Source organism: Notothenia coriiceps, unplaced genomic scaffold, assembly GCF_000735185.1.
Source record: "Notothenia coriiceps isolate Sejong01 unplaced genomic scaffold, NC01 NC01_scaffold00016529, whole genome shotgun sequence".
Classification (NCBI taxonomy): domain Eukaryota; kingdom Metazoa; phylum Chordata; class Actinopteri; order Perciformes; family Nototheniidae; genus Notothenia; species Notothenia coriiceps.
In genome coordinates this window covers 20,181-34,070 of record NW_011349230.1, presented here as the reverse complement: position 1 = coordinate 34,070, position 13,890 = coordinate 20,181, and the positions used below count along the sequence as shown (strand labels likewise).

General features: G+C 40.2%; 1 protein-coding gene across 1 annotated transcript; it reads left to right on the top strand.

Moving 5' to 3' along the window:
• Window positions 1-3,771: 3,771 nt before the first annotated feature.
• On the top strand, window positions 3,772-12,951 carry fndc7a (fibronectin type III domain containing 7a). Its single transcript, XM_010775965.1, has 13 exons — window positions 3,772-3,998; window positions 4,601-4,861; window positions 5,733-5,990; window positions 6,068-6,322; window positions 6,833-7,087; window positions 7,882-8,139; window positions 8,380-8,387; window positions 8,617-8,905; window positions 9,297-9,551; window positions 10,669-10,932; window positions 11,040-11,069; window positions 11,315-11,351; window positions 12,747-12,951. The coding sequence occupies exons 1-12, from the start codon at window positions 3,779-3,781 to the stop codon at window positions 11,344-11,346; spliced, it is 2,385 nt and encodes a 794-aa protein (XP_010774267.1). The 5' UTR covers window positions 3,772-3,778; the 3' UTR covers window positions 11,347-11,351; window positions 12,747-12,951.
• The last annotated feature ends 939 nt before the right edge of the window (window positions 12,952-13,890 follow it).

Genomic DNA, 13,890 nt, shown 5'->3' with positions numbered 1-13,890 from the left:
CCTTTGAGCCCAGTGTGCTCTTATTGGTCAGCTCGCCCACTCTGTTCTGATGGTCTACCACCGTTACAGCGGAACATCAGTGATTATGTGTTACAATGGCGTTAGCAACCAGAAAAATGACACCAGTAAGGACAAACAGATGAGAATGCTGCGTGGGGTCTGGGTGCCGTGTTGGCGGGACGTTGCGTGGCTCGCTGCTGCGAGGAGCGGACAGTGTGAGCTGGGTTCATTTCCTGCTTGCTGCGTGGGGTCTGCGAGACAGCGGGACATCGCGAATGGACGCGGGAAGGGGGGGGGGTGCTAAGGGGGCTGCAGCACTCCCATATGCGAGGCTCCACTAGCACCCGCACCCCCAAACACGGAGCACCTACAGTGTAAGCGCGCCACAGTTTTGCCGCTGCGAGGCTCCACTAGCCCACCTGCCCCCAGCGCGTCACAGTTTCGCCGCTGTGAGAGTGTGTGTGTGTGAGGAGCTCCACGGATTGGTCCATTTGGACCAATGGGTCCATTTGGGTATGGGCACGTCACTGTACCCAGGAAGAAACAAATGGAAAAAGAGAAATCTCCAACGAGGCGTTCTGGGGCAGCATAGAGGTATTTTCTGTGTGGCTACACGGTGTAGTTTGAGGGTTTGTGACTCTGCAGACCGTTTACATGCATAAAAACCTTCATAACACACAAGGGGACGGGTAATAACCGGCAAAGCATGACATGGGACCTTTAAAGGAAACGCTGTGTAGTATTTTAGTAATTTCCGAATGACTTTTAATACAAATAATGATTGTTATTTGCCTTCGTGAAACCTGACTGCATGCCACATAAAACTTTCGGTTAGCCTTTTCCCCTCATATCGTGTTTGCAAATTGCATGTGCCTGGTGCATGTTTGTGTTTGTGTGAAGCAAAGCATGTGCCCCTTACAGTAAATGAGACAACAAAGATAGTTTTCCCCACAAAGAAATAAACATGATTAAAAAAGAAAGGTGCGGGAAAGACACAGAAAATGATTGGATAACTCCTTTCGTTGTGATTATCAGAAAACAACATTTTTAACAGCTGACAAAATAAGACAATTGAGAATAAAGGAAATGCTGATCATTTCTCAACATTTTTGGAAAGTGTGTGCTATGCAGTATTTGAGTCATTTCTAAATGATCAGCAGCATTGCAATGAGTGTGCGTGGTGCATGTGTGTTTGTGTGAAGCAAAGCATGTGCCCCTTACAGTAAATGAGACAACAAAGATAGTTTTCCCCACAAAGAAATAAATATGATTTTTTTTTAAAAAGGTGTGGGAAAGACACAGACACTGATTGGATGACTCCTTTCTCTGAGATTATCAAACAACAAAAGTGTTCTTTACTTATATCTTTGTCTGCTTTGGTAGGGATTCAACATTTGTATTCAAAGTGGGCCTTTGGAGTGCTGTCCCGGTTTTGTAAACATGTTTTGGGGATGAGAAACAGCCCTGCATCTACCCATGAGAGGCTCTTGGTCATGACAATGCGAGATACAAACATTAATGGTGTCCTCTTTGATGTAAGCTAAAGCTCAGGAGAGCCTCTTGTCCATGAGTAGACACGCGCATCCTTCTGCACAGAGCTAGGGTAGAGCATTTGTTTTCCTACATTACACAACTCAATAAAAGGTCAGTCAATTATCTTGACTAAACACGTAAAGATTCGAGATCAAGAAAATCTGAATTTTTTTATATTGTCCTAATGATAAGATAAAACAATGATTTGCTCCATTGACCATGAATTGAATTACGTTGTAACATCATATACAAAACAATGAAAGATCTGACACTGTTACTTTTTGTTCTGTGAACTCTTTTAAAGCGTCATTATCTAATTTCCATGGAGTTGAATATGAGCAGCTCCTTCCTTTTGGCCTTATGCACAAAATATTTGATCTAGGCTCCTTGGATCCTCCCTACCATCTTCATAACACACCTGACGCCCACTGGGGAGAAGAAAAGCTATTATAGCTATTATAACCTCACCTCATCACAACTGTGTCACCTTAACTGGAACCGTTTGAACACTGAACTGTGGATAAATTCATGTTATAACAGTACGGTAAATGTAGCTCTAGTAAAATGTAATATATTAAATTAGTTATCCAAATGCATGTTGTATGTGGTTACATGATCCAGCTTGTTTCTGCTGGTTTGATTTGTTTGCAAGTGTTGTGGTGAAAGAAACTATTGATTTCAGTTGATTGAAAGATGAAGTATCTATGTCATGTGCTTCAGTTGCAAATGCTTTAACTTATCGACACCTGCAAACACACTGTATTGATTTTTTTCAGTTAACAAAGTGTGGTTCTTAGATTTGAGTTGACAAATTGATGACTAAATTATGAATAACTTATAGAGAGGTGTCATCTATCACAAGATATCATGGATCTACCCCGGTAGATAATGTATTGTTTGAATGAAACCTTAAACAGGCCATGAAACTTCCTGAAAAATAGGTCACTAATATCAAGTTATGTTTTTGTTTAATAATTCATATTTCTTAGCTGGGAGGTCAGGGTAGTTTTCATTGATTGTTGACTACAATCAGGAATCAATTTGCACTATTTGTGCTTTTTAGAGACACAGTTCTTAAAACAAAGGACCTGCAAGACAGTTTTTCCTCTACATCCTCACCTAACAAAGATCAGCGGTCCTCTCCGGCTCTGATAGGCCACCGAACAGCCCCGTGGGGAGGAGTTACAGCCTTTGGGCTTTTTGGTATTTGCTCAAACAATAAAGTACCTGTCGTTTCATCTGAGAAGGGGAGGGAGGTCAAATTTAAGCCAGAGCTTCGTCCCTAAAGTCATTTTGAGAAACAGCATCACACATCTCGCCTCAAGGCAGTGGCTCAGCAGAAACAAAGTCATGGAAACGCCAAAATTAAAAATGCTGAAACTTTTGCTTTTATTGACCTTCACAGAGGTAAGAAATTATTATTTTCTCATTTCACACTCATTTCCTCTTAAATGTTTTAACCATGACTACAAATAACAATTTCAGTGTCATTGGTGTATCTTTTCAAATCTTTGAAATAGTGCATATTGTATACATCCAGTTAATAATCGTGTGCAGAGGGAGGATTTTTGAGTTATATGAACACAGGGTCTTTTGAGTGTCACTGCTTTCAACAAGTGCATGTGGTATGCCCAACCTTAGCTCAATAGACAAATTCATTCGGACCTGAAAGAAATACCTGCACCGACCGGTCCTGAAATCTGTGTTGAGTGAAGGTAATGTGCAGCCTGCTGCCTCTCATGCGCCGAGAATATGATACAGGCATTATATCCTGAGGCATTATATCCTGAGGCATTATATCCTGAGGCATAATTTGCCTGTGAGATACCAACAGCTACCCCTTGGAATAATGCTCTTGTTTTGTAGAATAATGTGTTTTCTTTTGATTTGGATCATGTTATTTCCTTGTTTCATTCATTAACCTGCTATGTTTGACCATTTCAGATCTGTGCTGCACAAAACGGTAAATAGTCCTCTTTTGCATTTTCCTTAACGTTATGATGATTCAAAAGCCCCTTATTTGAAATCTATCACTTAGAATCATTAACCCCTTCAATGTATTAATTTCCATAAACAAAGGTTAAGTCACCTTTTCTGAATCAACCAAGTATGTGTATTTCATTAGCATCTGGGATTTGTTTTACTCACAATATAAAAAAGTCTTTTTAAATGTATCCCATCATAGTTTCCTTCTCTATCTCCCTCAGACATCACTCTGTCCGTGTTTACGGTCACATCTAAGAGTATGACAGTGCAGTGGAGCAGCTACACTGGAGCCAGCTCCTACAAGATCACAGCGACACCAAAAAACACACCTGGACAACCCGTCTTCGCTCACTTCAGTGGCAACGTCGTGACAGGCTCCGTCATCTCCCTGTCACCGAACACAATGTACACCATGCAGCTCGAAGCCATGGACAATGCTCTCAATGTCCTGAGCAGCGCAGACACAGAGGATACCACAGGTCAGTAGCTACTGCAGGGAGAGGTGAAGTAGGACAATGAGTTTAGATTTAGATCTTTACTATCCATAAAGAAAGCCTTAATTAATTTTACATTTCTAAATTAGTGGAAGGAGTCCTGAGTCTTAACTTTCTTAATACATCATACTTTAAGACCCAAAATCATAAATGAATCAAAAGAAAACTAGTTGTTACTTAAATTACCGTACATTGGACATCACCTTTGGAAGCTTTTATGGACATTTCTAGAAGTTTTAATGTCCAAACTATTCATCGACAAGGTAAAAATGGTAAGTTGCAGCTCTAATTTTTAAATATCTTCTTATCTATTGCATATACAATCTAAACTTGTATCCATATCTTTAAAATAAATACGGCTTAATTCTTTTTAAATGTCTTTCTTAAATGTGGTGCAGAAGAAAATAAATGTTTAAGAACTCAGGAATAGTACAAATACTTAAAAATTGTACTTCATAGTAGTTAATGTACTTAAATACATTTCACCACTGCATTTATAATATATGTTTTTATATGTAAGAAAATATGACTAACAACCATTTTATAATGCTGTGTAAACATGTTTACATCTATGATTTGTCCTGCAGCTCCTGAAGTGCCCAGCATCGAGCAGGCCTACTCTAAAAACAGCGACAGCATCACTGTTGAGTTCACAGAGGTCTCCGGGGCAACCAGCTACATCCTGAGGGCGCAGTCTGAGAGTGGTGATTACTTCTCTGAGATGGTGGTGGTCAGCTCACCCGGTACCGTGGTGAAGCTCAAGCCCTACACAGACTACAGGCTGAGTGTCATGTCCGTCAACTCAGGGGGGCGGAGCCAGCCCTCGTACCCCATCGAGGCCAGGACAGGTACGCACAAAAAGCCTTACAATAGTCCCAAAAACACTTCAACTAAGAATTTTAAACAGTGACAGAAGATTGAAAACCTGCTAATGTATCACATATTAAGACTTTCACCATAAGATAGTATCTTTGTGTGAAACTATAACATTTAATAATGATATCTTTCACCTATTTCTACATGTTGTAAGCTTTACCCCTGATGGTAATCGGTGTTCAAAGGTTGAAACCTATCTGTTGTTCCTGTAGGACAATAGTTTGTTTGCTCACTCCGCCGGTCATAACAGCGTGTCATTTCACTTTCTATTGTCACTGTGTCTGCTCTTTGCAGCCAAAGCAGGAGGGTGGAAACTGTATCCATGCTTTTATAATATACTATTATCATAATATGAAAATCAAAACCATGAGAACTGGGTTGTCTCCCTTCCCTGAAGGAGTAATGTAATATTATCAAGGGGGTGTTGTTTCCATTTCACAACAATTGTCAGGGGACTAAAAGGTTTCCGCAATTTTTTTTATCGAACTTCAAGAAAAGCTTTGCAAAATAAAAACAGTGCACTACCATAATGCATAGCGATGCATTGGTTCATAGAGATAAGCAGTAGGTGGCAGTGTAAATAAAAGATTGCCAATGAAATATAAAATGTTGCTTGGTTCGAGTATTAATGTGCTACATCTCTTTTCATTACACCAACTCTTTTACTTAAGCCAAACATAACACTTTTTGCATATTTTCAAGATCCTTTAGAATTGAAACGTTTCCACTTGGATTTTTTATGAACAAATAGAAAATGTGCACGGACAGGAGGATGAAAATTAATTGTGTATTTTCGTCAATGTACATTTTTTCTCATCACTTTCTCCCTCTCCCTGTGTGTAGTGGTAATGGCGCCCCAGCTGAACACCACCTCTCCTAACAACGCTTCCATTGTTGTGACTTGGCCCCCGGTGGAGAACGCTGTCCTCTACATGCTCTGCATCATTCAGGAGGGCTCCAGCTCCCGGGTCAAACTGAACACCACTGACACCACGGTCAACTTTAATGACCTTGCAGCAGGGACCACCTACTGTATCAAGGGCACAGCATGGGACTCTGAGGGTCGAGCTGGAGACGACCTCACTGTCTGCCAGATCACACGTAAGCTTGATAAGAACATACGTAGAGCATGAATGTATCAGATCCTGTTGCTCATGTCCGTCTGGTTTCACTGACAGGTCCTCCCAGCCCAGATGTGACGTTGGTCCAGGTGTCTCCGGGACGGTCGATTGGGATCGCTGTGTACTGGTTGTTAGTGCAGGGAGCTGAAAACTACTTGGTCTGGACTTCTAATGGTCAACACTGTAATTCAACATCTGATAGTTACTGTTCTATCGTACCAGTGGAGTGTGGCCAGAACCACTCTGTCTCTGTCACAGCCTATAACAAAGCTGGTCCCAGCAGCCCCTCGCAACCGGCAGACTACATAACATGTGGGTATATCACACACAACCACATAAAAACGTACTTGTCTAGCACATCAATGCTTTTTGCTGAAAAATGACTCATGTCTGTAGTGTCTTTACGAAGCTACAGTCAGCACCTTAGCCTAAGGGAAATAGCTAGCTTCTGAAACAAAAAGAAAACACATTCTGACTACCAATACCTCTGAAACTCACAGGTTGTCAAAATAAATGATGTACAGGCATACATATTATCATGTTGTTTAATAGTTACAAAAATGGGGCAAGCCCGTAGCAGCTGCCAATGTCCTCTCTCTCTTGCCCCACATAAAAAGGCTTAAAAACTCTTGAAAAAGCATTAGTTACAAAAGTGCTTCCCTGCCTCCAGCCTTTATGCTGGGCCGAGCTAATCTTCTCTATCTTCATATTTATCGTTAAAAAATTATTGCCGTTTTAATCAAACTTTTCCAACAAATTTCCCAAAATGTCAAACTATTCCTTTACCAATTCATGTCCATTCTCTATCTCTTTTTCTGACAGATCCGTGCCCCCCAGAGAACATCTGGGTGGAGGAGCCCGAAGCAGGCAACTGCTCGGTGGTGTGGGATAGTGTACCAATGGTGGAGTACTACATGGCTTTCATAAAGAGGGATGACGGCACTGAGATGTCGTGTAATACCACTGAAACCACCTGCCAGTTTTCCTGCATGTGTGGCTACACCTACCTGACCTCCGTCTTCCCCTACAACAAGGCCGGGTCAAGCCCTTTCGCAGACGTCAGCAACTACACCACCAGTACGACCAGAAGCACCCACATGTAGCACCACCACAAATACATGTTTTTTGTTATCAAGTCGGAGGGCCATACTAATGGATTTATATAATTTAGCTCATTAACTTGACATAGTTATTAGTTTCCATTACAAAAAAAAATCTCCCAAAGAATACGATACACAGAAATGTAACCTGTTGCTACTCAACAGCACCCTTTAAGAAACCCCCAAATCTAGATTATCCATTGTAACACACACCTGATTTGGTTTGGTTTTTTGGATTTTATTTTCTTAGCTCATGAATGCAAGGGTTTTTGGCAGCTGACTCTTAAGTCTCAGATAACGGATCTTCACTGAGTCCTCCGGCATGTTCTGAAAAATCTTCCTTTTTCACAGCAAACATTTTAACACGTTATGATGAAAAGAACAGGTGAAAATATTCGAAATATAGCTAGCACCTTGGGGCGAGCTGATTATCTACTGTAGCCAATCGACTGATGGATAAGTACCTCATACAACAACGCATGAAACCATTTGAACAATCCCTTTAAGCACACTAGCATGGCTTTGACGTTCCTGATATGACAAGTAAATTGCTAGAGAGAATATAAAAGAAGGAATTTCTCTCCACAAGATACATTTGAGAAAAAGCAGTGTGAAGATGATAAACTATAGGTTTCACACAGGGAGAAAAACAATGCCTGAATAGAAGGTGAAAAACATTTGTATAATCATCATAAATCAGGTATATGATACTTTGTATGTTGATTAATGTTCTCATCTCTTTTTGAATTTCTTCTCCCCGTCTCTCCCCAGTTCCTTGTTGCCCACAGGGTGTTACCATACAGCTAGTTTCTACAGAGACCCTGGAGATCAATTGGATGCCGGTCAAAGGGGCCGAGCTGTACCAGACCATGGCGGCACAGACTAATGATGTGATCCACTGTAACGACACAGCTCCAGTGTGTGCGCTGTCAGATTTGAAGTGCGACACAGCTTATTCTGTGACCGTCACACCTTGCAGCGAGTTACGAGGATGCAACCACACCTGCACACCACACACACAAAAAACAGGTATTAAAGGGGCTATTAAGAGTGGCATCCCACTTCCTAAAATACACATGCTCACATGAGAGGGAACCCAGGGAAGTCTTTGAAATGGGCTAAACAAACCTCAAATATAAACTAATGCATAACACAGTGGTGCTAGTTTGAAATTTGGGGAAGATGTACTTTTTGCTTTCTTGTCATAACTATATGAGAAGATTGATTCTACTTTAATTTCTTTCAAGCCATTATTCTTTTTTCTTAAAGGTACATCAGTACAAAAAACGTAAATCGCCCTTTATTAAATGGTGTACCTAAAGTTGAGGAAGATTCAGGTACATCTTATACCCAGAAGAAGTATAATTGATTCCTTAAATGTTGTATCTAGCTCTCCTGATACACCCATAGTGGTATCAATCATCTCATATGACTCTTTGGAATTAAGTGTTATCATATTCCCCAAAATGTCAATGTTTCTTAAAAAAAATATCTCACTCACGCTAGATTATCTCTTCTTTTTTTAATATGAAAACAGCTCCGTGTGCTCCAGAGATCCTGAATATGACTCAGAGCAACAACTCAACATACAGAATCCACATCACAATGCCTAACACCCCAAACACAAATTACACCATTAAAGCCACCGGACGCTTTGCCACACACACCTGCCAGACAACAAACTCGTCCTGTGAGCTCACACAGCTGCCCTGTGGTTCGTCATATGACGTCATTGCAGTGGCCATCACAACTGTGGGGAGAAGTCTTCCCGGATTCAGTAAAACCTTGGAAACAGGTAGGATTTGTTATAATATTGTAGTAGCCTAACCATTTAAAAAATGTTTGACGATTTAAGTTATCATAAAAAAGAAAGAAAACAAATCCACAAAGGCAAAATATATTAAAACATTTAATTGGCAGCTCAGAATTTAGAGTTAAATTCTGATCTTGCTGGTAATCATAAGCTAGGCTAAAATAGGCTTCTTATAATAATAATAATAATAATAATAATAATAATAATAAGAGATCAAAAAGGTATTGTTGGCTAGTCGCTAGTTTGTGTAACAGACCTAAAAATAAATACAAAAATAAATGTAATTAATTATATTAAGTTACAGTCACTAATAAATAATGTAACAGTATCTTCACTCCGGTTTTGATTATTGCTATATGATTTACTCCCCAAGGTCCTTGCTGCCCCACATATGTAAATGTGACCCAGGTGACCCAGGCTATGACAAACGTGACCTGGTCACCGGGCAGCGGCGCTCGCTCCTACGTCACCTCCCTGACGTCCCCACGAGGACACGCCAAGTGCCACACTCTGGACACCCACTGCTTGATGGGATGCATCACCTGTGGCACCGACTACAGTGTTCACTTGGAAGCCATCAGCAGCACAGGACACAAGTCAGAGTGCAAATATTATGGATTCTCATCAGGTAAGGGCAAATACACACATGTACACACACACAAGTTTAAAGGGGACCTATCATGCAAAATGCACTTTTTAATGTATTTTATACATAAATATGTATCCCCGGTGTGTCAGGGAACTCACAAAGAGTCAGAAAACAAAACCCTCTCTCTTTTCCTTCGTACCCAAATCTCTAAAAACAGGGGTACAACGGAGCTGATCCAGATTTGCGTCGTGGACCCACGGCACTAGCAGAAAGTTGCTATCAGAAACAATGCCTGACGTGTTTTGGACGTAATATTAGGGCTGCTCGATTATGGCAAAAATCATAATCTCGATTATTTGGATCAATAATTGATATCACGATTATTAAAAACGATTATCCATTTACTTTTAAAACATCAATTTATTTGAGACATTTTTTTTAACAGTTGATTACTCTGAACTTTAAGTATAATTCAACTGAAAAACCAATAAAATAAAAAAAATAAAAAAGTAATAATAATAATACAAAAATAATCGTTTTATTTTGGTTACATTGTTTTTGTAATCGTTGCAAGGCATAATCGTAATTGCGATTAAAATACGATTAATTGAGCAGCCCTACGTAATATGGACTTTGTTTACATTAGCAAGCATCGCTAACACTCAGAGTTACCGCTGTACTGGAGAGCATGTGTAGAGAAGCAAGAAATGAAAAAAGGAACTCACCTTGTGGTAAACCCACAAGAGAAAAAGCATTTGAGCTCCATACCGTTTCAGAAATAATCCTTGATGTGGTTTGGAACATGATGGCGTTTAATCACGGCAGAATTTACCGGTATCTGCCGGTATCTGATCAGGCTCCCCCTCCTCTTTTTCTTTTTTTTCAAGCTAAGGACCCAAAATCAGCAGTTCTCTAACAGGGCTGAAACCGAGGGATACGAGGGATGTCTAAAAAGCATGATCTGTTTGGTATTTTGAGCAAAACACATCATAGATAGGTTTTTATATATTTGTATACATCCGAGACCCATAATATATGCCTAAAACTAGCATAATAGGAGACCTTTAAATACTTGTTGGTAGCAATGTAGTCAACAGTACAAAACCAGTATGTGTTTGACATGAACAACTTCATTCCTCATAACTCAATCGTGCAGGTGCCTGTTGTCCGACAAGTATGAAGCTCTATCGCATGCGAAGCTACTCCCTGCGGGTGTCCTGGCGCTCTCTGGGTCCTCAGACTCACAACCACACAGTAGACCTTTACGGGACGGGAGCCAACTACACCTGCACCGCGGCTGCCGGCAGCAAACACTGCGATATCGAGGAGAGAACGTGTGGGGACGTCTACAAAGTAGTGGCAGCACCAGTGGGACAGGACGGGATCAAAGTCAGCTTCTGTCAACCGAGGACATACTCCAGTGAGTCATGAAGTGCATGCAGCATGTACAAGGTGTATAAATCACCTATTTATTCGTATCATTTGTTACAAGTTTCATTAATGCGTTAATGTTTATTGTATTCTCAGTTCCCTGCCCAGGAAATAATGCTGGCATGCGTAAGTATCCTATAAACTTCACTTTTAGTTTGCAGAAATGAAAGGAATAGATTAACATTCTGTTATCTGCATCTTGATAAGAGTTAGATAAGATATGAGAGTTGCATTGACATTATGATCTAGAAAGGTGGGGGGGAGGGTGGGAATATTCTCATTCATCAAAATGTCAATCTATCAATTTCACCTTTGATTAATTTGCCTGAAAACTGCTAATGCACTGAAACTGTATCTCTCTCCTTCTAAAGTGATTTCTCGCGGAAAACGAAGTGTGGATTAATTGCGGTAAGTGTACGGTTACTGATCTCCCTCCGGGTAAGAACAATATGTCTTCAGACGTTTGGAGTTATGTATCGACATGAGACAAACAACTTGCTTTCCCCTACATGTGAGGTGTTTTTCTAGATTGTAAAAATGTGTGAAAGAATTTGATTGAAAGCTGCTTTCACAGAACGCACCCATGGTGCTACTTTACAGTTTCAGGGTGTCCAGTGACAGCATCTCGAGCATCTTTAAATTGACTGTGCCTATAGTGTGCTGGTATAACATTAGGCGTGTTTAAGTAGAAGATATAGCATATATACAAGCACAGGTGAGGCTGATCTCTATCCGTCTTTTCCTTCTGGGACTTTTGGGATTTATGCGAGTCCATAAAACATGGGATGAATGACCAAGGTAAATGAAGATGGAGAAATGCTGCAGGAGCGTCACACGAGCATCATATTGTGATAATAGATAAGATCAGGGATATTTGATAACCCCTGACTCAGTATGACTAAGCTGTATTCTACTTTTAGCATTTAACGTTTCACAAAGAATGTTTTTTTTTTGCACAAAACATCCACTTATCGAGTGTGATGAATAAGCACGGAAGCTATGATGAAATATATTAGCAGTTAGGCCTCGATGATGGAGTATATTAAATATTTCAATATTTTTGTATCAAAAACCTTGATTTTGATATTGCAAAGATATTGTAAGGTTGAATTTTGGTGCTTTCATTAAAAATGTTCAGGCATGTGGATATAATGACTTAGAAAACAAATAATAAATATTAGAAATGACAGTAATTTACTGAAATGCATGTCACGATTCTTGTGTTATGTCACGTTTTTAGTTTTGTATGTCTTGTATTGGGTTTATTTTGCTGTTCTGTTCTCCCTGTTTCATGTTTTCCTCCTTGTATATTGTCTGGTCCTTCTCCCTGTGTTTTTCCTCCCTGTCGTTAGTTTCCCTGGTGTGTCTAATTGTCTGATTGTGTTCACCTGTTGCCCTTGTGTTTCTCGTCTCCTGCCCGGCTGTTTCTCATCTCGTGATTACCCCTCCCTGTATTTAGTCTTGTCTCTTCCTGTGTTCAGTGTTGGTTCGTCTTTTGTTGGTGACTGAGTTCACCGGGGAGTGTTCTGTTTGTCCGAGTTTGATTCTTATCCTTGAAATAAAGGTATTATCAGTATTATCTGCATTTGGGTCCTGCTTGCTTCACTCAACCTTAACAATGCAGCCTTTAAAACCAGGAAAAGACAACACATATTACACTTTAATGATATCCAAAATATCTAGGATATCTAGTTCTTTATCTAGATCTATATAATATTGATTTATTGCACAGCCCTATAGGCAATAACCACCTTTTCCACCAAGTCCAGGTTGATCAGTTCTCTCTCTCTCTTATCTTTCTAGCCCTTCGGTGAACACCCCCCACCCCATTACCGTCAATACTCAGCACAGACAGAAGACTGTATACACCAACAACAACTGTTGAGACCCAATCCACCCGATGGAATTTCACTCTTGTAAAAGAATATCCTGATTTTTTGTTACTGCTGTTTGGAAAAAATGCCTTATAGAGAACGTTAAACTGTTGAAAACAATAAAATATATGAAAGATGGGTTTAAAATAGATAACTTTGGAAGTGTATCCAATGATTCTGAAAAATATTCTCCATATTGTTACTTTTTAATAATAGCCATGATTTTTATTTTCATGTTTTAATCAATGCAGTAGCCCTGTCATAATGAATCTTGATGTAACCTTAACAGTAAATGTTAAAAAAAATATTTTAATAGAAGCTTAACAGTGAACCTCCCACGAAAATGTAACACGACAAAAGTCATTCAAACACTAAATACATTTGGAACAAAAACCTAGGACTTCTCCAAGTAGAGGGCCTCCACACGGCGCCGTACGACATGTCTGTGGGCTTTGGAGCAGGAGAGGGTCAGTTGAAAGTGGGGCAGCAGGTATCCATCTCGATAGCCCGGAGTCATGCATGCCATGTGGAAGATACGTCTGATCCGATTGCTGGAGATGGATTCAGTGTTACTTCTGTTATCATTGGATTTGTTTTCTCTCCGTTGACAGACGAAAATAATAAAATGTTACCATTACAACACTGTGTGCTGTCAATCATCTTGTGTCCGTTTTCTTTATGAAGTCAAATATGTTTTGTTCAGGTGCGGGGGGGTTGGATACAGGAGCTATATTCAGCCCCTTAAGATAATCAAGAAACTTCCTGAAGTAGGTCTTAATCACTGTTCGAAATGGGGGGGAGCCAGGGGGAGCTTGGCTCCCCCGAAGAGGGAGGGAGCTCCCCTGAAGGCCGACTTTGAGATAAATAGGGGGAGCCCAAAATAATCGTGCATATTTGTGTCACACAGATTAGAAATGTTGAGTTTCTGTAAATAAAAGTTCTTGAAATAAATAATAGTCATTGTTCATTACAGTTTCTGAATATTTGTTTTGTATTTGTGAATATTTCTGGGTGTTGCCATCTGTACGTGGCGTGGCGGCGCTGCATTCTTTACGCTACTAGGCAATAAAGGC

Excerpts from the sequence above, each read along its gene's own strand:
- fndc7a (XM_010775965.1), top strand. The coding sequence starts at position 3,779 with ATGACAGTGCAGTGGAGCAGCTACACTGGAGCCAGCTCCTACAAGATC. Across the intron at positions 3,999-4,600 it reads AGACACAGAGGATACCACAG|CTCCTGAAGTGCCCAGCATC; the intron begins GTCAGTAGCTAC and ends TTTGTCCTGCAG. Across the intron at positions 7,088-7,881 it reads CGTCAGCAACTACACCACCA|TTCCTTGTTGCCCACAGGGT; the intron begins GTACGACCAGAA and ends GTCTCTCCCCAG.